The 22838-nt window shown below is 36.5% G+C and overlaps 1 protein-coding gene, 1 long non-coding RNA gene and 1 pseudogene across 2 annotated transcripts; all 3 read left to right on the top strand.

Moving 5' to 3' along the window:
* The first annotated feature begins 547 nt into the window (after window positions 1-547).
* LOC121999213 (tropinone reductase homolog At2g29170-like) lies at window positions 548-982 on the top strand. The gene has a single exon (XM_042553919.1). It carries the CDS (start codon window positions 548-550, stop codon window positions 980-982), a length of 435 nt encoding a protein of 144 aa, XP_042409853.1.
* Window positions 983-2068: 1086 nt separating this feature from the next.
* LOC122003339 lies at window positions 2069-2215 on the top strand (annotated as a pseudogene).
* A 16829-nt stretch (window positions 2216-19044) lies between these two features.
* Window positions 19045-22417, top strand: LOC122000980. The gene is made up of 3 exons (XR_006117250.1): window positions 19045-20087; window positions 20958-21018; window positions 22189-22417. It is a non-coding gene; the product is annotated as an uncharacterized LOC122000980 (long non-coding RNA).
* The last annotated feature ends 421 nt before the right edge of the window (window positions 22418-22838 follow it).

The following is a 22838-nucleotide window of genomic DNA, read 5'->3' as shown; positions in this document are numbered from 1 at the left end:
GAAAGATATGTACATATAATACATCAAATACTAATTTATTGAACAACTTCACCCTCTTCAAAGTCTTACTTCATCGTCAAAGTGGGTGTGCTGAAACTCCTTGTCATTATTCTAACCTGTTCCTCTGGGCGTGTTTTTCATATCAGATGCTTTGTAAAAGTTTGTCGAGATTACATGGCCTAGTGATTCTCTAGACAATCAACATCAACGGCACCTTACCAGCTAGTTGACCATCGACACCATCTAAACACCAACCATGGAGAACGGCAACGGGAACAACCTGGCCATCAACGGCGCCCAGTGGTATTTGGCAGGGAAAACACTGGTCAACGGTGGCACCAAGGGAATTGGGTACAATTCTATAAACTGCACCAATTAAATGTAACCGATATACATTGCTCTGTTTTGGCTACGTTCCTCCGTCGAGTGTAGTCTTAATCTATCTGCTACGTGAACGAAGCTACGTCATCGTCGAAGAATTATGCAAATTCGGGGCGACCGTCCAGTCCACACCTGCGCACGCAAAGAGGCTGATCTCCACGAGTGAATGCGCGAATGGCAGGCGAAGGGGTTCAGGGTAACAGGTTCGACTTGCGACGTGTCTTCCCCCGGAGGACCGAGAGAAGTTCATGGCGGAAGTGAGCTCGTTGTTTGGTGGAAAACTAGATATCCTTGTGAGTTGGCTATCTCTATCAAATCGCAGATGCATGCGATCGCTCATCTTATAGAATGGCTCCTTTTTGATCAAGTAAACAACGCAGGCACGGGGTTCGTGAAACCCATGGCGCTCATAACCCCTGAGGAGTACAAGTTCATCATGAGCACCAATGTGGACTCTACCTTCCACATGTCTCAGCTCGCCTACCCTCTTCTCAAGGATTCCGGCGGCGGCGCCGTCGTCGATAACTCCTCTCTCGCCGGCATACTCGGAATCGACAACTTCTCCATCTATGGCACCACCAACGGTGATAATCATGATTAAAATATACGTAGATAACTTGCGACGAGCAATTAACTTGGCTAAATTTTTTTATTGTGCGGCTTAATTAGCAGCTAGCGGTGAAACAGATGACGAGGAACATGGCCTGCGAGTGGGCGAATGATAATATCCGAACCAACTGCGTCGCGCCTGGTTCGATTAGGACGCCACTCCTCGAACCGGTAATCGATCCTTGCCTCCCTGCTTCTGGCTACATCACCGGTCAAGTCATCAGCATTGATGGAGGAAAAAGTGTCAATGTCAACCTCCGAGTCCCGAACGAAAACCATTCGCCATTAATGCAGATCGTATCTAATAAATCCTTAATTAATTAAAAAGATGTGTCGATCTTAATCTACGTTTTCATTTTCTTCTGTTTTGGTATAAATGGTTAATTGCAAGCTGTGATACAGAAAATTCATTCGCTGAAGTTGATTTCGAATGACATGTTCGATTGCTTCCCCTTCTCTCTGCCTTGTATTAAAACTTATTTGAGTGTTAATTTTTTTTTATAAAAATAATATATTTTATGATTATTTAAGTTAAAGGATGTGATTATACGTATATGACATTCAATTAAGTTTTAATTAAAAGTTAGTTGATGCTAAAACAATGTTAGTAGAACAGTTACTAATAATTAACTTGTTTGAAACTTCAAATTTCATTTGACCATGCTAAATCTAAATCCGATCACGGTTCAGAATAAATGGTTTCACCATTTCTAAAACATATATCTTTAATTTTAATTGTCAAAGATAGTTAGGATTCGGAACTCTCAGTCAACGATTTAGGATGGTCTAAAATTATTATTATTTTAAAAACAAATTATAAAAAAAAGTCAATGATCGTAACTATCCCATTGACCGATTACAATTCTGGATCAAGTTTATATATCTTCTTAAGATATATATAATAATTAATTTTGATGAAACTTAAAATTAAATTATGTTACTATTAATTTTTCTTTTCACACTGAAAATAATTTTAAGACTTATTAATAATTTTTTCTGATTATTTTTTATATAAAAAAATATAAATTGTTATGATTCTCTTTAGTTTTACATCTTATGATTGACAATATTAGAAAGTATACATTTCTCGATCGTTTGACTAAGTGTAGTATCTGTTTTTATCCGTTTAATATCTGATATAAAAAATTAAATTAGTAACTTGCTGTTGGGATTCTCGAACGTCGCTCTTGCATTGCACTATTGCATTGGGCCTGATGCACCCTTACTAAGTCCAATTTATGGGTCTCATTTATAAGTCAGATATATATATATATATATATATATATATATAGGGTTGTCCCCAGGGCGTAACGTAGATGGTGGCCGCATGTCATCTCTTGCGTAATAGCCAAGGGTCGAGTTTCAGGAACTGACGACCTAGGATTTACCCCACCATGCGCCTATGACATGTGTACCTGTATGTACCTCCCTCCATATCCATGGGTCCTGTACTAGGGGGCCACTAAAGTAGCGAATCTACCTTTTTTTAGAGCTTAGGGTTCAGAATTTAGGATTTAGGTTATAGTATTTAAGTTACATAAATTTAAAAATAAAAAAATTATACATAGTGCTCATAAGGTGAGCATTATAAAGTAAGTAGGGTAACAACTTTCTACATATATCCAATATTTATCAATTTCTTTATATATTGAAGTTGTATTAAAGTTGAAGATGGTTCAATGTGTTGGAGTTGTATTGAAGTTGAAGATATTTTATGAAATTACTAGTTTTTTTTTTATGATTTTTTACTATACCAGAGGATTTGGGATGAATCTAGGGGTTTTGAAAGGGTATTTTCCTTAGATTTACTTCTCAAGAGTCAGCTTCACCTATTGGAAAGTAATAAGAACCATATGTCTTTTTGTTCTAATTTTACCTCGACTTTTCATGTCTTACAATAAGCTTTTAGTAGTTTTTCTTACCCAACTTAGCTCACACAGGTTTTACCAGCTCAGAACAAATATATAGTTCCATCCTCTTTCTTAGATAACCATCCTTCTATAGATTGTATACTTGGATAAGGTATGAGAATTCTTGAAGACATAGGAGAGGAACATTGCATTTTTTTAGGCCTAGAAAATTTTATTAAGCCGCCATAAGAATTTTATAGGAAATTGCTAACATACAAAATAGAAAATTACAAGCATCCAATCTAGGAAATTACTTAGGAAATTATAAACATACGAACTCACTTGCAAATACATTCTAAGAAGAAATTAAAAGCATATTTTATTAGACTATTACAGCTAGGGATGCAAATACAAGTCTAGATATAAGGGGAAAAAAATGGAATTAGAGACTTAAAACAAGTCTAACTTTTTAGTTGAAATCGGATCAAACCATTTTACAATGACTTCTTTGCCTTGACGGCAATATCAGAAAATTACTATAATCCAACCTTAGGAGAGAAGCTATTGAGTAAGCTATCTGGAGACTTAAGAAAAGAAATTCATAAGTCTTGGGCTAATATGCATATGCCAGAACTCTATCATAACATAGGAGTAAGGATTCAACATATTATTTCCAAACTTAAAAAAAAAATGTACTTATATTCAAATATATAAATAATTAAAAATCAACAATATAATTTCTGTAGTCGGATTTACACTCCACAATAATATGAGTCTCTCAATCAAAAGCAAAGGCAATAGAAGAAAAGACCAATGATTACTTCTATACATAAGACTCGGCCAAAGAAAACCTATTATCTCAAGAAAAGTAAAGAAAATGAGCCTTATTTAAATAAGTAAAAATATATTAGGAGATTCAAACCAAAAAAAACTTATCCAAATCCTATAACATGTTTTGCATGTAATAAATCAAGGCATTTATCCTCTACCTATTTAGACAGGAAAAATTTCGATAGTAGAGAAGCCAGGCTAGTAGGATGTACAAACCTTGACTTAATAGAAGTACAACAAGATGTATCTAATACACCTTGCATTTACTCTATAATTTTGGTAGAAGATATGGAAGAAGTACCTTCTTCTTTAGACTATAGTTAAATCATTCCTCCAACATCCTTACCAATTTGTTAAAAAAATATGGAATAACTAATCCTCCTTTCCAAGATGAGTTCATCGACTTAGAAGACCAACTATTCCAAACCACATAGGACTATGATTTAATGTATCATCAATTTATCTCATAAAATTTAATAGACTTACGATCAGCCAGAAAGTGTGCCCCATGACTAGACACTTAAAGAGGCACAAATAATATTCCTTATTTTATTTATGATTTTTACCCCTCTATTACAAAAGAGGAACTTGTAGAATGTGCAAGAAGCAATGTTGTAATCTTTGCTTAGAACAAGTTTTCCAAGTCACAATTCCGATAGTTCATACTATCCATAGAAGTACAAGAATGTACACCTGGAAACTTGAGTCTCAATACTTGAAACTTGAATGAACTTATTAGAAGTTGACCTAACTACTCTTAGAGACAACACAAGTCTCCCTTTCAATAAAGGAAAATGTATTATAATTTTTGAGGATACTAAAGATATAGACATAGTATTTATCAAAATGCTAAGTATCTATAATTTGGGACTATTTGTAGATATCAAAGTTTAATGTACCTTAAATATTCATAGTCATAAATTTACTCTACATACTTTCCTCGATAGTGGTGCTATAAACTATACTATTGATGAGACCCTTTTACTTCCTTTTCTTCCTGCTCATCTCATCAAAACTACCAAGACCCCACTGATCAACACATAATTTGATGACCAAAAACTTTCTTGTCATCAATTTATTAAGAACATTCACCTTTGTTTTTACACAAATTATGGGGCGTTTAGTATTCCAATTCTTCTTAATCAATTATGGGTTAGACCGTTACCCATAAAAAAATATCCACTTCATTCTTAGTCTCAAATTTCTACTTACTCCATAAAGAGCATTATTACTTACCAACTACTATGTCGTTTTTCTTTCTACTCCCATAATTGCGCCTATCCTTTCTGAATATCCCTTCGAGATTATCACTAGTAAGTGTGGTGCTGCCCCTTCTACCAATGAAGCTGAAGCCAAAAATACAACAACAATATTAGAGTGTTCCTATAAAAATAAAGGATTTTGTAAACAATGCTCTTATCAACAAGAAAACTAGAGTTAGTTGGTTGTACTAGCCCTGATGCTTTTCTTGATTTTCAGACTAGGAAAGTGAAGTGCCCTAGGATTTCATAAATCCTACTTATTTACTAACCTTGATTAACACACAAGGAGACTTAAATTCCTTAATTTCTAAATTAGAAAAACTGAAAGGTATATTATAGGAGAAACCCCCACTAAATATTGGGAAGGAGATCGGATATATTGTAAATTAAACATCATTGATCATGATGTTACCATTAAATCATAAGACTTAAAATACACCAATTGAAAAAAAAAAAAAAAGAGGAATGAAAAATGCATATTACCCAATTAATAACTCTTAGTGTAATATAAAGGTCTGAATCGAGACATAGAAGTCTTGTTTTTATTGTAAATAAAGGAGCTGAATGGAAAAGAGGACAATCTAGAATGATGTTTAATTATAAATATTTCAATGACAATTGTCATAAAGATGGTTTTAAAATACCAAACAAAGACCAACTTCTTAACAAAACTAAGAATTCAAAATGGTATTTTAAATTTGATATGAAATCTGAATTTTGGCAAGTCATGATGCATCCAGACTCCATAGAATGACTGTATTCCCTTGTCTTGAAAGACACTTTGAATATCTAGTAATATCATTTTGGCTTAAAGTAGCTCCTAAAATCTTTCAAAGAAAGATGAATGATATATTTAGAGGTGTATCCTCTTTCACTTGTATCTATACAGATAATGTACCAGCCTTCTCCAAAACCAAGGAAGAATACTATGCACATCTTCATATGGTATTTAACTTATTTTATAAACATGATTAATAGTTTTCAGAAAGAAGATGAAACTAGCTACTGACCATATAGACTTTCTTGGAACTAAAATTGAACAAGAAAAATTTTTCCTCCAAGCTCATATCTCGCCCAAAATACTTGATTTCCCAAACAAAATGGAAGATATAAAGACTTAGATTTTTTTTCTAGGACTTTTGAATTATGCAAGATTTTACCTTAAGAACTTTGAAAAAATAAGTGATTTGCTATATAATAAAACTTGACTACCGGACAAAGATACTTCAACCAACAAGATATTGATATAGTAAACCAGATAAAAACTATGGTAAAACAACTTCAATCCTTACTTTACCCCTTGATTCTAATTATTTTGTCCTAGAAAGAAATGGTTGTGAATCAGGATGAGGTAGAGCATTATTTAGAAAAAGATTTAAATTTGATCCTAAAACATCTAAATCCCAATATAGATATGCATCAGGAAAATACAAAGAAAAAAAAGGATATCTCACTTCATTGAATTATGAAATCTTAGTAACTATTTACTATCTTGACTCTTTTATGTTATTTATCTATAGTAAGACCTAAATTACTATAAGAACAAATTGTGAAGCAATTGTCCAATATAGTACGCAAACTAAGGGTACTAGAAAAGGATTAAGATCTAAAAGATGGATTAAGTTTGATGATATAATCATCAATAGAGGATTAAAAATAAATTGGGAGCATATAAAAGGCGCCAATAATTCTCTAGCCAATATAGTATCTAGACTTTTACACTAATTATTTATGTTTTGCATATGGGTACTACTTACTTATCCACCAACAATGGATAGATGAAAGAAAGTAAAAACTTATGGTTTAGGTTTGGCAACCAGAAACTTCGGTAATTTACTAAAAAAGAAGATACTTTCCAATTTGATCTCAAATCAAAGTTAAATCACATTCAATAATACCTGATAGAAAATGTTTAGAACATTCCTACAACTCTAGGAATTTCTAACCATAAAATTTAAATTATTAATGCACTATCTAACCACTTTTTTATGCTACTCTATTTTCTCAAGTCCTTAGGTTGGAGTCTATTCTAACGGGGAAGAAGTCAAAATAGTCATTATAGACTATAAAAAAAACCTTATTATAGAGGTTTTTACTCTTTAGATGAAGCTTTTAAAGTTGCCAGGGCAAAACTTGGCTCTAACTTCTTCATTAGTACTTCACTAACAACTACTTAAAAATTCTAGTTAGAAAGAACTTACTATATGACAACCATTGACTTTGAATTTTGTGGCAACTACTCACAAACTCTCCCTAATAGGAATTATAATCCTATGATAGACAACTTTGATGAATTATTTCTTACACTCACCACAAAGTGTAGGTCTTGTGCGGCCAGTAAGAAAGGGGGGGGGGGGGTAAATTATCCTAAAAAATAACAATACCCTTCTAAAAACTTACAACTTTGATTAAGATAAATACTTTAATAAAATAAACTAAAATGTGTGAAATAAGTATGAGACACAAACTGTTTACTTGGGTTGCAAACGGGGAGGTTGCTAATCTAAGGCAAATGTAGCTCAACTAGAAAGATCCTTCTTCGACACAAGTTAGAGGTGGAGAAGCCCCATACAGGATATTGACAACTCATAAACTTGAAAATAGAATAAGAACTTTGAGTACAGAAAGTGTTATAAGAAACTATTGAGATCAGGGCTCTATTTATAGCCTGCTGGTGAATCTGACCATTTGCTGACATAGCACGATCCGGGTGCCCAGACCCTATCCGAGTGCCCCTAGCTTGGCAAACTCTATCTCCAAGCAATGGCCTTCACAACGGTTCGAATATAACTTTTTATCCACTCCCGAGCGCTCGGATCGTTGCTGACATGGACCCAAAGTCGATCCAATTCGTTCAGGCACCCTTTTGGTACCAAAATGGTCCTAGCGTCTGGACCATCTTGTTCGAGCGCTCGGATCAATCAGCCTTGCACTGATTGTTCAGCACCTTCTCTGATCGCTTGGATGATCTCGGCCATCCAGAATTAGGCTCACCTGAATCCATCTTCCGGCCTTCTTCTCGAGCAATTTTTTGCTCTAGTTTCTCATGTTGGTGCGGGAAGCACCAAACGATCGAACATGTGTTTTGATTATGTTAAAGGGTTCAAAGTTAAGGTTATTTGTTGTCTGATAAGTTTGAATGAGATTGCAGGAAAAGTCCTCAATGTTCTTAGGCAAAAGTCCTAGTAGATTCTAGGCAGGTGGAAAACCCTAGGGGGTGGTAACCCTAGGTCTTAGGGGGTGATAATCCTAGTGATGAAAAGTCCTAGCTGTATTTAGGCAGGTGGAAAATCCTAGGGGGCAATAACCCTAGGTCTTAGGGGGAGGTATGTAACGCCCGAAATTTCTCGAAACTGCATTATGAATATTCTATGATTTTTCTGGAATTTTTAGATATTTTTCCGGAATTTTCCGAATAGCGGAAATAGCAAAAATAAATAGAACCGCAAAATAGCTTAGGCGGGAATCGAACCCGAGACCTATGGCTTAGGGATAATGTTGGGAACCAGTTGAACCCAGCAGAGCCGTGCTGAAAGAGAAGGGAAACATTTATATTTAAGTTTAAGTTGGGTTTAATTATCCACTTAATATAAATAGAGGAGTTAAGTTGGGTTTGGGTTTATTTTTAGAATTTGGTTCGGCAGCCCTCTCCTCACAAAACCTCACGCCACCTTCTCTTCTCAAACCCTCACCGCCGCCTCTCCCTCTCCTCCTTCTCACGGTACACCAAGCCCCAAGGGCCAAGGGAACTTCTTCCGGCGAGATCTTCGATACGAGGACGTTCCCCTTCGCGAGAAGAACACGTAGACGCGAGCGGATCGTCGAGAAGATCATCTCCACCGGAGTTCTAGCGAATAGAATCGTAAGAAATTACGAATAGGAGGTAAGAAACCCCTCACCTGCAGTATAATAGCTATCGTTTGATTTTCTGTGCATTAGTTTAGTTATATGGGTAGTTTTTCGACACAAAGGGTGTATTTAACCCTCCTCGCAGGTTTAGGGATTTAGTGAGTACCTTTAGATGGGCCGGACACGTCTTTTCTCCTTCAGTTGGAGGTTTAGATGCTGTTGGGTGCCTAAAGGTAGTCTCCCTAATAGAGAGGGGAGTTAGAGCACACTAGGTGTTCGATTAAATACCTAGCTTAGAAAAATGCAACTTAGGCATTTTTATTAGTACAGTTGAATGCAATCTAGAAGCATCTACATTAGTAAACCAGTTATTCTAGCTTATATGGGACTACGGTCCAATGGGTGGGCTCCCACAGTCGCCTCTAGGTTCAGACAACCTAGCTCTAGGTTCAGATAACCTAGAAACAGCAATTTAGAACAGTTTAGCTATACTCAGTATTTTACTTTTCAGTTGGCGCTGTACTGGATTAGATATCCATTGGGCTGGGCTCCCATAGTCGGTCCCTAGGTTTAGATAACCTAGTAGCTCTGCTAAATTCGGGACTTGCAACCCCAGGTCTAGTTAGAGATGCGCGCATAGCACGTACAGTTGCCGGGCCCATCAGCAGCATGTTTAGTATTTTCACTTACTATATGTATATGATTTTCAACCCTTCACAAATTAGTTCATGAATTCAGTACAGTTCTAGCAGTAGCTCAGTATTAGAGTAGCTCAGTTCTTAGTATCAGCTTAGTTCTTTATTTATATCATGTTCAGCTTTAGATATGCCATGATTGTATGCTTATATGCCATGCCATGCTTAGTTTATTCAGTATATCCAGCATATGTTTTAAACAGCATGATTTAAAATCATATTTGCATCGTTGTATGTTTTTGTGAGGTAGATGGTTTCTTACTAAGCTTTTTAGCTTATAGATACTACTTTTCTTATACTGCAGATAAAGGTAAAGGAAAAGTGGACCAGTAGCGGAGGCTGGAGGTCAATGCAGATCAAGATGTGTGTGGAAGGAACTGGAATAAAGATCCTAGGGATCTAGTTTTATTTTACTACGCATTAGAACTTGTAGCAAGTCTAGTTATTAAAGTTTTGTTCTATCTTCCCTTATGCTTCGCATTCTAGTATGGTTAATGGTATGAACTAGTGAACATGCATTATATTATGTCTTGAATGTTACCCAATGCATGATAGAATAGTTATTAGCATTTGTAGAGTTGTTTCACTAACTTTGGCACGAAATCTGCTGTAATCAGAATTTCAGCTCGAAATCAGAAACCTTGGATCGATCCATGGATCGATCGGGGGGTCCCCAATCGATCCCTGGATTGATTGAGGGTTGATTTCCGTGAACATAATGCAGCTGGATCGATCAGCCGATCGATCCAGACGCATTCTGTCGCGAACAGAAAGGAATTGGATCGATCCGCCGATCAGTCCAATCCTGGATCGATCCGCCGATCAGTCCAATCCTGGATCGATCAGCCGATCGATCCAGTGACTTTCTGTCGCGAACAGTAAGTAATTGGATCGATCAGCCGATCGATCCAATGATCTGGATCGATCAGCCGATCGATCCAGGCATTGCCCCGTGCCCAGCATCAAGTTGGATCGATCCGTGGATCGATTGAAGTGCTTGAACTCAGCTAGGAAGGTATACTTTCAGCATTATGACCATCCGAGAGGTACAGGTTACCTTCTCTAGCATGCACGCAGCTTCCAGTACATGTAGCATATTTAGTTCCAGTTTTTCCAGCAATTAGATTAGTAGCAAAAGTAAATTTAAATTAGCCCATCTTTCCGCATAGTATAGCACAGCATAACTGTAGCGATCGGCCTTACAGCTTAGTAGTAGAAGGCCGGTCGTTACAAGGTATCCCTAGGTAGAAAGTCTTGGTGGGTCGAGCGCTTCGGGCAAAATCCTAGAGTCAGGGACTTTAGGTTGAAATCCTAGTGGTTGCGGACCGGGTGGAAGACTGGACAGGTCATGGAGCGGACGCCCAGCATGAAGACCAGAAGCCTCGGGCGCTGAGCAAAAGTCCGTTCTCTAGAGGACCGGTTTGATAACAGGTAACTTCTCTTGAGATGATTAGGTGAGGACATGTTCTCCGAAGAGGGAACAATATGTGTCGATTTGACCTAGAGTTTCGACGGAACTCAAAGTCAGAACTGAATAGTCAGAGGCTGTCAAATTTTAGTTTAGATATATTGTTTTTGCCTGGACTAACTTTATTTTGCAGAAAATAAGGGGTTGGAAAAAGTTGATCCGGGTGCCCAAAGCTGGTCCAGGTGCTCGGAGTCAGTCTGGGTGCCTGGAACTCAAAAGTTATCGCCAAGTTGATGTAGAGCTCGCAGAGTGACCAAGCCACGTGGTCCAGGCGCCCGGAGGGGTTCCGAGCACCCGGAAAAGCATATAAAAGCAACTTCGACCAAGAGCTTGAGTATAACACAATAAATGGCTTCCGCTTCTTCAAGCTGCTCAGAAAATGCTTCTACGACGCCCGAAAGCTCTGATGACAGTTCTATTGAAGATTTTTTTATACAAAGTTATCGGTAGTCTTTAAATTTCTAATTACTTGTAAAATTTTATTTGTAATCTTTCCGATTAATTAGTGATTGCTCATCGAAAGCACTCTCACGTGCGGGTCTTGGAGTAGGAGTCACCACAGGCTTCGAACCAAGTAAATTTTTGGTGTTTGTGTTGTCTATCTTTGTTTTCCACTACGTATTTACTCAAAACGAACGAATTAGCCACAAGTGCTATTCACCCCTCTAGTGCTTTTTGATCCTATAATTGGTATCAGAGCGAGGCTACTCTAATTTGGTGAAACCACCAATCGAGCAGGGGGATTCTTTTTTCAAATGGAAAATTACATATTGTTTTTGCTTAAAAAATATTCTTACGCCTCTCATTTTTTCCCTCCAAAACTATTTTTGAAAAATTCATTTTCATCTCTTCACCATTTATTAGTATTGACAAAATATTGCATTTAACAAAATTTGAAATAATATTTTTTATTAATATTTTATTATTTTTTCTAAAATTAGTAAATTACTATTTTTATTTTTCTCCCGTACTACTAATCCAAGACCAAGTCTTGGAACATTTGTTATTATTTTTTTGTGTGTGAGATTCCTATTTAATGGCCCACCAAGAAGGGTATAGCACTGCATGCCCTCCCCTCTTCTCCGATGAAGACTTCAGCTACTGGAAGAGCCGAATGAAGTACCACCTCAAGACGCAAGTTGAGATGTAGATAATCATCCAAACTAGTCTCGAACTCCCACTCGACAGCGCTAGAAAGCCAATATCATGCCAGAACTGGGACACAACCTTGATAAAGAAAATTGAGGCCGATGCCAAAGTAACATGCACTCTTCAATGCGGCCTAACCAAAGAAGAATTGAACCGGGCCGACCCCTTTAAAAGTGTGAAAGAACTATGGGAGAAGTTGATCGAGTTGCATGAGGGAACCTCAGACACCAAGGTAAGTAAACATGATTTGATATTAAATAAACTTTACAATATAAAAATGCAGGAGGATGAATCGGCAAGCCAACTTCATGCGCGGATTCAAGACCTCCTCAATGGCCTTCATGCAATTCGACAAAAGGTGGAGAACCGCAATATAATCAGGTATGCACTCAGTGCATTTTCGAGGAACACTTTGTGAGCATCAATGGTAGATGCTTACAAAGTATCTAAGGACCTCTCCTTAATAAAATTAGATGAATTATTTTCTCAATTCGAGCTTCATAAACAAACTAATACTACTCGGGTCGAGAAAGGTATTGCTTTGATTGCAGGAATGAGCAGAATGCGGGAATCAAAAGCAAAGCACAGAACTGAACCCGAGTCCGAAGATGAACCGGACTCAGAAGATGACGACGACGAGATTACAGCTGAACTCGTCAACCATGTATGAAAACTCTATAAAAAGAAGAAAGGGTTCACCAAGAAAGTGATTCAGTCCAAGACAATGCAATCAAGTCCAAAAGTGAAGTCCAAAGTAACCTGCTACGACAGCAACAAAAAGGGACACATCAAAGCCAACTGTTCGAACCAAAGGGAAATGAAGAAGCAAAGGAAGAAGAAAGCACTGCAGCTGACATGGGATGAGTCTTCTTCAAAAGACTCTGACGAAGAGTGCATGTCACATGACACATCAAATTAATAAAGATTAGGAACTCATTAAAATTAAGACAAGTGTTGTAGCAATGAGTCCCAAGTCATATTTTTCCAAGGATAACTAGTGACTATGTATAAATTCTAGAATTGATTCAAATTGAATTCTCTCGTAAACAAGGTCAATCAGGTACTTCCTTTTGATTCATGTTGCAATGGAATTCATCTAGGTTTCAGTAGCGCACTAATTCAATCAAGAATATAATAAAAGAAAGACTAATCTTATCTAAACATGATCCACTTCCTTCTCATCAAATGAGCAACAATTAAATTCAGATTCCAATGTATCATTAAATCAAACCAATCAATTACCACATCTTCAACTTACCATACCAGTAAAATCTAAATTCTTCTACCCAAACACACTTGTAGAAACTGAGTAGCATCCATTTCATAATCATAACCAACTACAATAATCAAGCTCAAACAAAGTAATGCTGAATAGAGATAATAATCGAAAGCTCAAGTAAGCATTTAACATTCAAGCAAGATAACAGTCACAAGATCGGTGGTATTGAACAAAGAATTACTAACTAAATAACCACACTAACAAGTTAGTAGTAAACTAAACTACAAATTTAAATTAAACTTAGATCTCAAACTAATAAGTAGCTACAATAAGATTGGGATTATAGAAACTCAAACAAAATGAGATTGCAATAAAATGAATCAGATCTAAAGATCTGAGCAGATTCAAGAAGGATCAAAACAAAACAAAACATTCTACAATCCAAACCCGAATCCACCATCCTTCCTCTCTGTCATGAAGCAGAGACTGAATCTAGGAACACCCGTAAACAACCAGCGGTGAAGATCTGAAGTCCAGCTCATTCAGGTGATGTTCATAGCTTTCAGGGAACGCCCATCTAGCTCTCAACAACCTGAGCTTACCAACAAATCAAAGAATAGAGGAAATCTACAGAATCGTCTGAATCAAGAATCACAAGGGAAATCGGAGATGGAATAGAATCAGAACTGCTGGGGAACGCCCTCTGACACCTCTGTTGGATGATGGCAAAACCAGATCGAGGAACACCCTCAAATCTTGGCTCGGATGAAATCGCTGGAATCAGAACCATGAACAGGGAATGCCCTCAATTCGCGCCTTGCTTCTTGCTTGCTGGACGTCAGTCGGTTCAAAGCTTGCTGCCAATGAAGAGATTAGGGTTTCCGATTTGGAAGTGGAATGGGAGCGTCGACCGGAAGATGAAGCACAGTGGCGTTGTTGCAAGGAGAAAACCGAGCTCGGGGAAGCACTGTAGTTTCTCAAAGCTTTTAAATCCTCTCCCAATCTGATCGGACGGCTGAGAATGCTCGTAGCTCAATTAACGGTGGAAGATCGCCTAAAATCCGATCCAAAGGTATTGATCTTCATCTACGGTCCAGATCTACTCCTCATTAGGTTGGATGAGTTGGATCTTCAATGGATGGCATAGATCTGCTCCAATCTTGAATGAACGACTACGATTGTTCTGGAGCTTGATCGCCTCGTTTCGCCCTAGATTGGTACCCAAGTATAGTCTGATCTGATCGGGTCCATGACCCTTTTGATGCCTACAAAATAATAATCAAATATTAGCATCAAATACCATGATAATTGGCTAATTTGAAATTAAGTCCAAGATCAAATGTAATTATGAAATACGATGTATATATGCATTCAATCTATGAAAAGATAATTAAAAACATGCATTATGAATCAAGATAATACAGTCAAAATCATGGTTATCAAATCCTCCACGCTTAGTCATGGACGTCCCGTGCAAGTAAAGAAAACTAAAAATCATCTCCACAAAAAAATTCCCTAGCAATACTTAGAAAATAGTAAAAGGAATTTAACTAAGACCATCTAAAAATCAGTAATAATCATGAATACAATCCATTAAGTATGGTAGTTTCAATCCAATTGAAAAATTAAACAAGATGCAATCTCACAAGGGATTTACCTATTTTAACTCTCACACTCAAGTATGCATACAAGTAGAGTTCAACTCAATGTCACTCACAACATTTCACTACCATAAGCTTGCTTATTTTCTAATTCTCCACCACCATAGAACATAACATACATGAATCAAAAGGATTTTATCAACAAGAATTGAAATGTAATAAGAAGAACAATTAAAGTGGATGAAATAGGCAAAAGAAAAAAATTTAGTGAAGAAAATGGGATGATGAGAGTATTGGAAGAATATATTTGATGAGTTGACCATTTTGATGTGTAAAAAGATGAATACCATTTGTTGTTACCAATTCAATAGATCAAGCTAGCGACTCCTTCAATTTGATGGCAATCCAAAATTCTTGATACTCTATCTTCATATTTGATACACTCTTGATTTGCCATTTTTTTCTTCACTGTTCTTCCACTTAAATTCCATCTCTTGAAAACTCAAATAATTTCAAATCAACTTATGGAGAAGAATTCCCTCCCCCACACTTAAAACACTGACCGTCTCGGACAATGCAACAAATCTTGAATTACAAATACTTGATACAATTCCAGGCACATTTCTTGTTTTCAATCTGCATATTTTTCCTTTCTTTCTGTTTTTCTGTGGTTTTTCTGGTAAAGAGAAACAATTAGCAATTGATAAACTAATAAATTCTGTTCTTTTCTATTAATGCAGACTTCTATTTCCATATTCAGATTTTCCAACTTTTCCAAAAATACAAACATCATTCATCATTCAGATTTTATACCTTATCCCTTACATGATTAAAGAAGTAAACAATACTTGATGTCATAGCATAACACAATTCTGAATTCTCCATTTCAAATTTTCAAATTCATCATTTAACATTAATTTCAAATCCCCAACTTTTCTCTTATACTCTTCAACTTGAAACATACTCTGTGTATCATTATTCTTCATCATGAATTGAAACAAACCAAGCTTCCTGTATCTACAAATAACATTAATTGCCACTGCTATGCTTCTCCTTCACTTAATTCTTGTTTTGAATTTTTGATGGCAAAGTTTTGTTTCAAATTGCTGCACGCTGATGCAATTATTGTCTATTTGCTTCTTGTACCAGAATTCCAGAACAGTTGCAGAATTCAGGATTCCTGGTTCAGCAGCAGATTTCACAGATCAACTTTTATGAATTTAGTATCAGAATTTAGATTCTTCAATTTGATTCGTTTTGCAGCACCAGTAACTTGGTAGTCGAAGATTCTTTTGGATTTAATTTCTGATTAGCAACCTGCAAACAAGTTTATATGCCACAATTTCTTCAACTGATTTCCTTTTAACACCATTTGCCAGCCTTCTTCCAATTCTTCCTCAATCCTTTGTAGCTATCAACTGAAACTTGTCATTCTAAAGCTCCATTTGATACTTAACATTTATGCTACTGAACTCAGCTCCATAGATCAGTTTTCAGAATTCAGATTCCAGATTATGGTCATAAGAAGCTTGAAAAGAATAACATCTTACTTGTCACTAATCAAGCAAGAACTTACTTAAGCCCTTTCACTAACCAAGAAGATATATAAAATATTTAGCACATGATAATCAAAGCACTGAATTAACATTCCAGCAGGTTTCAGAATTTCTGTCAATAATTGGAGTTTAAGAAAATCTTCACTTGACCCATGATGAATACAATTTGTAAGAGGATACACTCAGTACTAGTTTAGCAAGAATTAAACCCATGATCTCCAAGTTTTTACTAATAAGAATTGGCACATGGATTTCTCACAATAATTTGCATCAAAATAAACTTCACAACTGATAAAAATTAGCAACTTCTTAGCTTAATTCCTAAATCTAAATTCTAAACTGAATTCAAAACAGTAGCTTAAAGAAGTTGTTGGCCTTGAGCTATGAGAAAGTTGGGCTTGTATCACTTATGAACCTAAGAAAAGTTCTAGAACATAAACAACTCCTTTATTTCTTGATAGTTTTACAACACAGTACAATTCTGAATTATGCACTTTAAAGTTCAAAAACAATTTCAGCAAAACCAGTGAATTAAATCTTCACAAGTTCCAGAATCTGGAAAAGGTAATCATATTCACAGAAATTCAAAAAGTTAACTCCAGAGATTCAAACTTAAAGGAACTCAAACTACATTTGAAATGCAAAAGAAATAATAACAATTGCTAATGAAAAGATAAGGGTGCCCCTTAAAGCTATCATTAGTTAAAGCTCACAATAGAATTAGGCACATAACAATTTTAATTTCATCCACAGCTCAACTTACAACAGCACAATAAATTCATCCATAGATTAGTTCCAGAAATCTTAATGTATTTCTGCCATTTTAAACTTTAGAACTCAGAACTCAAAATTAGACTATTCAGCATTAAGGCCTAATTTTCAGCATTGAGATTCTGAGGTTGCTTCATCTTAAATCAAATAGAATCCATCTAGGATGATGGTATCATTTGGCTCTGGAATGTTAGAAGTTCAAATTCAAATTGTTTCTATCCAAAAATTATCATAAGCATGTTGGCACCAAACAGGGTTGATCTTTTATCTAATTTCCTCATTGCTGCAACTTATTCAATTCATCAAATTTAGTCAGCATTAGCAAACTAAGCTGATTTTGAATTCAGCCAATCTATACCTTCACTCTTCATCTTCATACTGAACCAAAATTTATAAATTCAGAATTGTTGCATAAGTTTCAGAATTGGAAACCTAAGGTAACTTAAGTTCAACCCATATAGAATTCATCTAGGCTAAGGGTATCAATTGATGTTGGAATGAAAAGATTTGGCACTAAACATGTACTTATTGGTATGGTTTCATATCTGCAATTCTACAAAATTCCAGCTCGTCTACAATTCGTTAACAAGTTTCAAAGAATTCAGTTTCAGAACTCTAGTTCTAGGAATTAGATTCAAAGCAGTCATATGCCTCAAGCTCTAAAAAAAACTTCAAAAGAGTAAGAACTATAATGCAATAGCTACTGGTCTACAATTTTTACCAGAATCAGAGTTTTCTGATTTTTACAATTACATGGATCCACATTAGATTCTGCCAACCCTTTTTAAATTCCGGATTCCTGAATCCTTAGTTTCAAAATCTTGAAATCAAGGAGATCATAGTTGGATTCAAGAAGAATCTGTACACTATGTTTTCAGCTTCAGAATTATACTTTTAGCAAGATGTTTTCTAGGTTAAGTATCAACATTTTGATTTCTTGCAGCCTTAACGTTTTGCACACTTTTATCCACTCTTATTTAATCCTTTCTTTGAAAGTAAATCCATTTGAATCCCTTGCTAAGTATTACAACTCACTGATTTAAGAACTGAAATACAGCTAGCCAATTCCAGAATCAGCAGCTGTTGCATTTTCATCTCTTCTCTTTCTCCATGTATTGTATCAGTATGAAAATCAGAAATGAAAACAAAACTGAGGATGGTTCTGAATTTTTTATTTTTCTTCACCATGTATTAGTGATCTTGCTTGCTGTACAGAATTAGCATGAAGAATTTGCACCAAGAAATCAATAGATGAAGGATCAAACTGAATTCTGCTATAGAACCATCAACTTAAATTCATAACTTCAGAATTTTCCAAACAATTTGAAGTAGGAAACCTCAAGAATCTCAAGCATATACAATCCTCCCCCATACTTAATTATTTATTCATCTAGTTAAGCTAACTCATCAAGCAATTAATCCAAAACTCTCAACGAAATAAAAGAAAGATGACAAACAATGAGAATTAAGAATTAGAATGCTAGATGAGAATGTTTCAAGAAAATTGTGGAGAAAGAAATGGAAAATATGATGGAACAAAAATGACAAATATCCTTCATTTCATGAATACATATGCTATTGTGCCTTTAAAAAGAAGCAAAGTAAGTTCTAGAGTTCAATTGTTATGAGTGCATGTCACACAAAAATATAATAATGATTAGGCTTAAAGTGGTCCTCTCTAGGTAGTTTCATGCAATCAAGCTCAATTAATCAAAATAGAATCCACCACCAAACTAACCAATATCATGTAAGTAGAGCATCCAATCATGTCATATGACCTAAAATTGATGATCAAATTTAAGAGACTTTACCATCTTAAAAATATTACTAGAAAAATTCATGGAGGCTTTTATTCAAATGACATGCTATGAAAACTAAGCAAAACGCAAAGTGTAAAAGCAAAATGCAAATTTAAGAAAGTGTAACTAACGAAATGTATAAAGCAAAAAGAATTTATTAAAGAAAATACTAAACACAAAGCATGAATTAAAATACAAAAGTAAGTGAAATTGGAACCAACTCCCCTTTAATTCCCGGTGGTTGAAGAAGATTCAAAAGAAGAAGTCACCCCGGAAGTGGAGTAATCGTGGATACAGACAAATCCTTTTTATTCTTCACTTTTCCATTGCACATTCTTTCCGAAGGCCGAAGGCGGTTCAATTTGTAAAATATGGTACCCAAATAAGCACTAAATAATAGGATTATTGAGAAATAATTTTATTGAAATTTTTAAAAATTTTTTGGGATTTATTCGGAGTTCGTGTAGCTTTATTTAGAAAGGATACACTTATAAGCTCGAGAAAAAGATTGTTTGGAATACCCAGAGGTGGGAGTTGATTAATTTGATTAACGTATAGTTGAATTAATCAAAGCCTAAGTTATAAAATTACACCTAACCCCTAATCCCCTAATTCCCGATCCCTTCTCTCCTCACCCCTCTCGTGCCAAATCCTCATCCCAAGCCCTCGCGATGCCGCCTCCCCATCGCCGAACCTCTTCTCCCCAAATCCACCACCGGCTCTCCTCTCTTCTGGTGAGCCATAGCCGCTGGTCTCCTCTCTTCCTCGCGCACGAGCACCACAGCCAGGCTCCCTCTCCCTCTCGTGGTTTTCCTCACCAAAACCGCTGGACCTTTTCTGCGCATGAGCATCCCAGCAGCCGGCGACCTCTCCTCCTCACGCCAGTACCAGAGATGCCGCAACAAGCCAATGACCAACGCGACGCCTCTCCATCACTGGCTGTCGTGCCCTAATACCGAGTTCCTTGGCGATTTTCTCTTTCGTTGGTCACTAGGTTTCGTGGAGGTGGGTGTCGATTGGAGAGGAAGCTGTGGACGTTAAGTTTTGGTAAGTGCATCTTGTTGACCTAAGGTATGCAAAGTATCATACCTTCCATTAACCTTCTCCATTGTGTAGCTTCGGTTATGGGATCTGTGAGGTGATGATTAGGTTGTTAGGAGTCTAATTGCTTGTTGGTGATGCCCAATTTGTGGATTTAGTCGCGATTGGATCTTCTGTCGTGATGCTCTAGCCTTCCTATGCAGTGTTCTGGTTTCTTTTGATCGGATTTGGGGGTCGTAAGGATAGTTTAGGGTATTGGTCAAGAATGCTTTTGTTCTTTTCCCTTTTTTCTTTCGAATTTGTGGAAGTAGGTCGTTGGATTTTGATTTGGTGAATTGATGATTGGCCTTTTGTTCGGAGGATTGGGATGTAGTTTTGTGTTGCTGGTTTTTCTGTGTTTACAGATTTGGACAGGTGTAGTGGATGTTGATTGATTCCGAGATTATTCTTACGTTTACTGATACTTATGGAATTTTGTATGGAACTAGTTTGGTTTTCTGCTACATTCTGCGATGTTGCTGTGGAATTTTAGTGTCGAATAGGGTATCAGGAGTTCAATAGGATTCAAGCTTTCCAAACTAGAGTTCAGTATTGTGCTCTATTCCTTATTTCAGAATGCATGAATTAGGTGCTTGACCACTAATATTCCTATGATTATGCGTGGAAATGGATTAGGAAAAGGTTATAATAAATCATTATGTTTACAAAATGAGTGGAATATGCTATTGATTTAGGTATAATATAGATAGATTATGTTGTCTTAAATTAGGGTTTTCCTTAATCAGATTCAGTTATAGGTTAGCTACCTAATTCATGATGGGTTTAGTTAACTGGTTCATGTTTGACATAGCTATAATTTGCATCATATGTTTGCAGGATTTTGATTCGATACGGGTGATTTGACGTTGGGTTGGTTTGGCACGATTTACGTATAAAGGTGGGTACTTCTTACTTGATTCTGTAGTTCTGTGAACTTGATGCATGAACTATTTTTGATAAGAAACTGTTTTTACCTTGACTCCACTCTTGTTTTTCCTGCGCTTGATACTTCCACTCGATCTTTGAGATATTCGATTCCATATCTATACAGTCTCTCATTATTATCCATGATACGTAGCAGATACTAGATACCATGTTTGCATGTTTTGATTGTTGTTTATTTATATTCCGTATCGAGCATACTGGTTTCCTGTAGCATACCTAATTTTTTTGCTTATATTGGTATAATGTCTGTTGTTTATTTATGTACCGTATTGAGCATACTGGATTCATGTAACATACCTAATTTCTGCTTATATTTGTATGATGACTGTTGTATGTTGTACACCATATCATTGCATACGTGTTAACGATAAATTCTCCCTTGCGGTCGAGAGAGTCGTTAACTAGGGCTGCATCCTCGGCCACTCGAGAGAGTGGTAGCTGGAGTTGATGTCGCTTGTCCTATCGTGCCGCACTCGGCCATTTATGGATAGTGGTAGCTGGAGTTGCGAGCAGCAGGGACCCCCTTCACTGTGTAGCTAGTTAGCTACTCAGCGCCTGTCCACTCGGTCACTTGGTAGTAGTGGCGGCCTTTGAGTGGTACAGTTATCATTGATCCGGCCTCTCGACCATACAAGAGTCGTGGTGCAGAGAGGTGGGCGGGGTGACCATCCGTGCATATGCTGTTATTATACTTGCTTTAGCTGTTGTTGTTTACATATGCGGTTATTACTTACTTATGCTGCTATGGTATATTTATGCTGCCATTGCTTACTGCTGTTGTTCACTTATGCTGTTAGGCTTACGTATGTTGAGATATACACTCATTGTAGGCGTTCAGACCTTGGTTTATTTATTGGAAATGTTTATATACCTTACACATTACCTCTGTAGTTATGAACAATACTGTAGCAGATTAGTTCTACTCCTGACCTTCTATTACCTAGCCTAGGATATGGTTTCAGGTATGAGCATTGATTATGATTTTATTTTGTATCTGCTACTTCCCTTATGAGGCTATATTCCTTTTGACATTCTCAATTTGTTTATTTTGTTCATGCACTATCTTTCCTTACCCGCTGAGTCCCTATACACACCACCTCGCAAACTGGTTTTCTTTCGCCAGGTAGCAGTAGATGATTCATGGATGCTTGGAGAGATGTCGGCTGCCATTCCTGAGTCTTGCATTATATTAGTTTTATTTCTACTTTACTTGTATTTTTAGTATAGAGCGATTTTAGTATTGTATGAATTGGTCTATGTTTGGAGTTTGATTCGTGGTGTTTTACTTTCGTGATCTTATGGTTGTGTAAGCCTAATTGGTTAGTAAACTTTGGTTGTGGATTGTGGGTTTTCTCTTCGTTTTTTTTCCGCTGTGTTTTTGATACAGTCGTGTAGGCTAAGATTATTAACTGTGTGGTTGTGTAATATATTCTAGCCGCATGTGGCTGATGTATATTTTGTATGTATGTATGCTTTGGATTGTCACTGATACAGGGGAGATGCTGCCGAAATTTTTGTCTGGTAGGGACTCCTCTAGGGGCGTGACACAATTCAAGCATCCACTCTGGAAGCTTATGTTCTCCTACAACATCAATAAAAGAAAGCACCTCCCATATGCATGTGGAATAAGAAAAAAATAGGAGAATATTAGTGTGGGTATAAAATTTATCAAGCAATGAATCACATCTAATAAAGTCAATAATTAATACCTCTATTAAATTTTCTGATGTATCACAAGAAATACTGACCTTATTCTGTTTAAAGGTACCTGGA

The sequence above is a fragment of the Zingiber officinale genome, chromosome 7A (genome assembly GCF_018446385.1).
Source record: "Zingiber officinale cultivar Zhangliang chromosome 7A, Zo_v1.1, whole genome shotgun sequence".
Taxonomy (NCBI): domain Eukaryota; kingdom Viridiplantae; phylum Streptophyta; class Magnoliopsida; order Zingiberales; family Zingiberaceae; genus Zingiber; species Zingiber officinale.
Note: the sequence above shows the minus strand (reverse complement) of the source record. Positions and strands in the feature narration are given on the sequence as shown.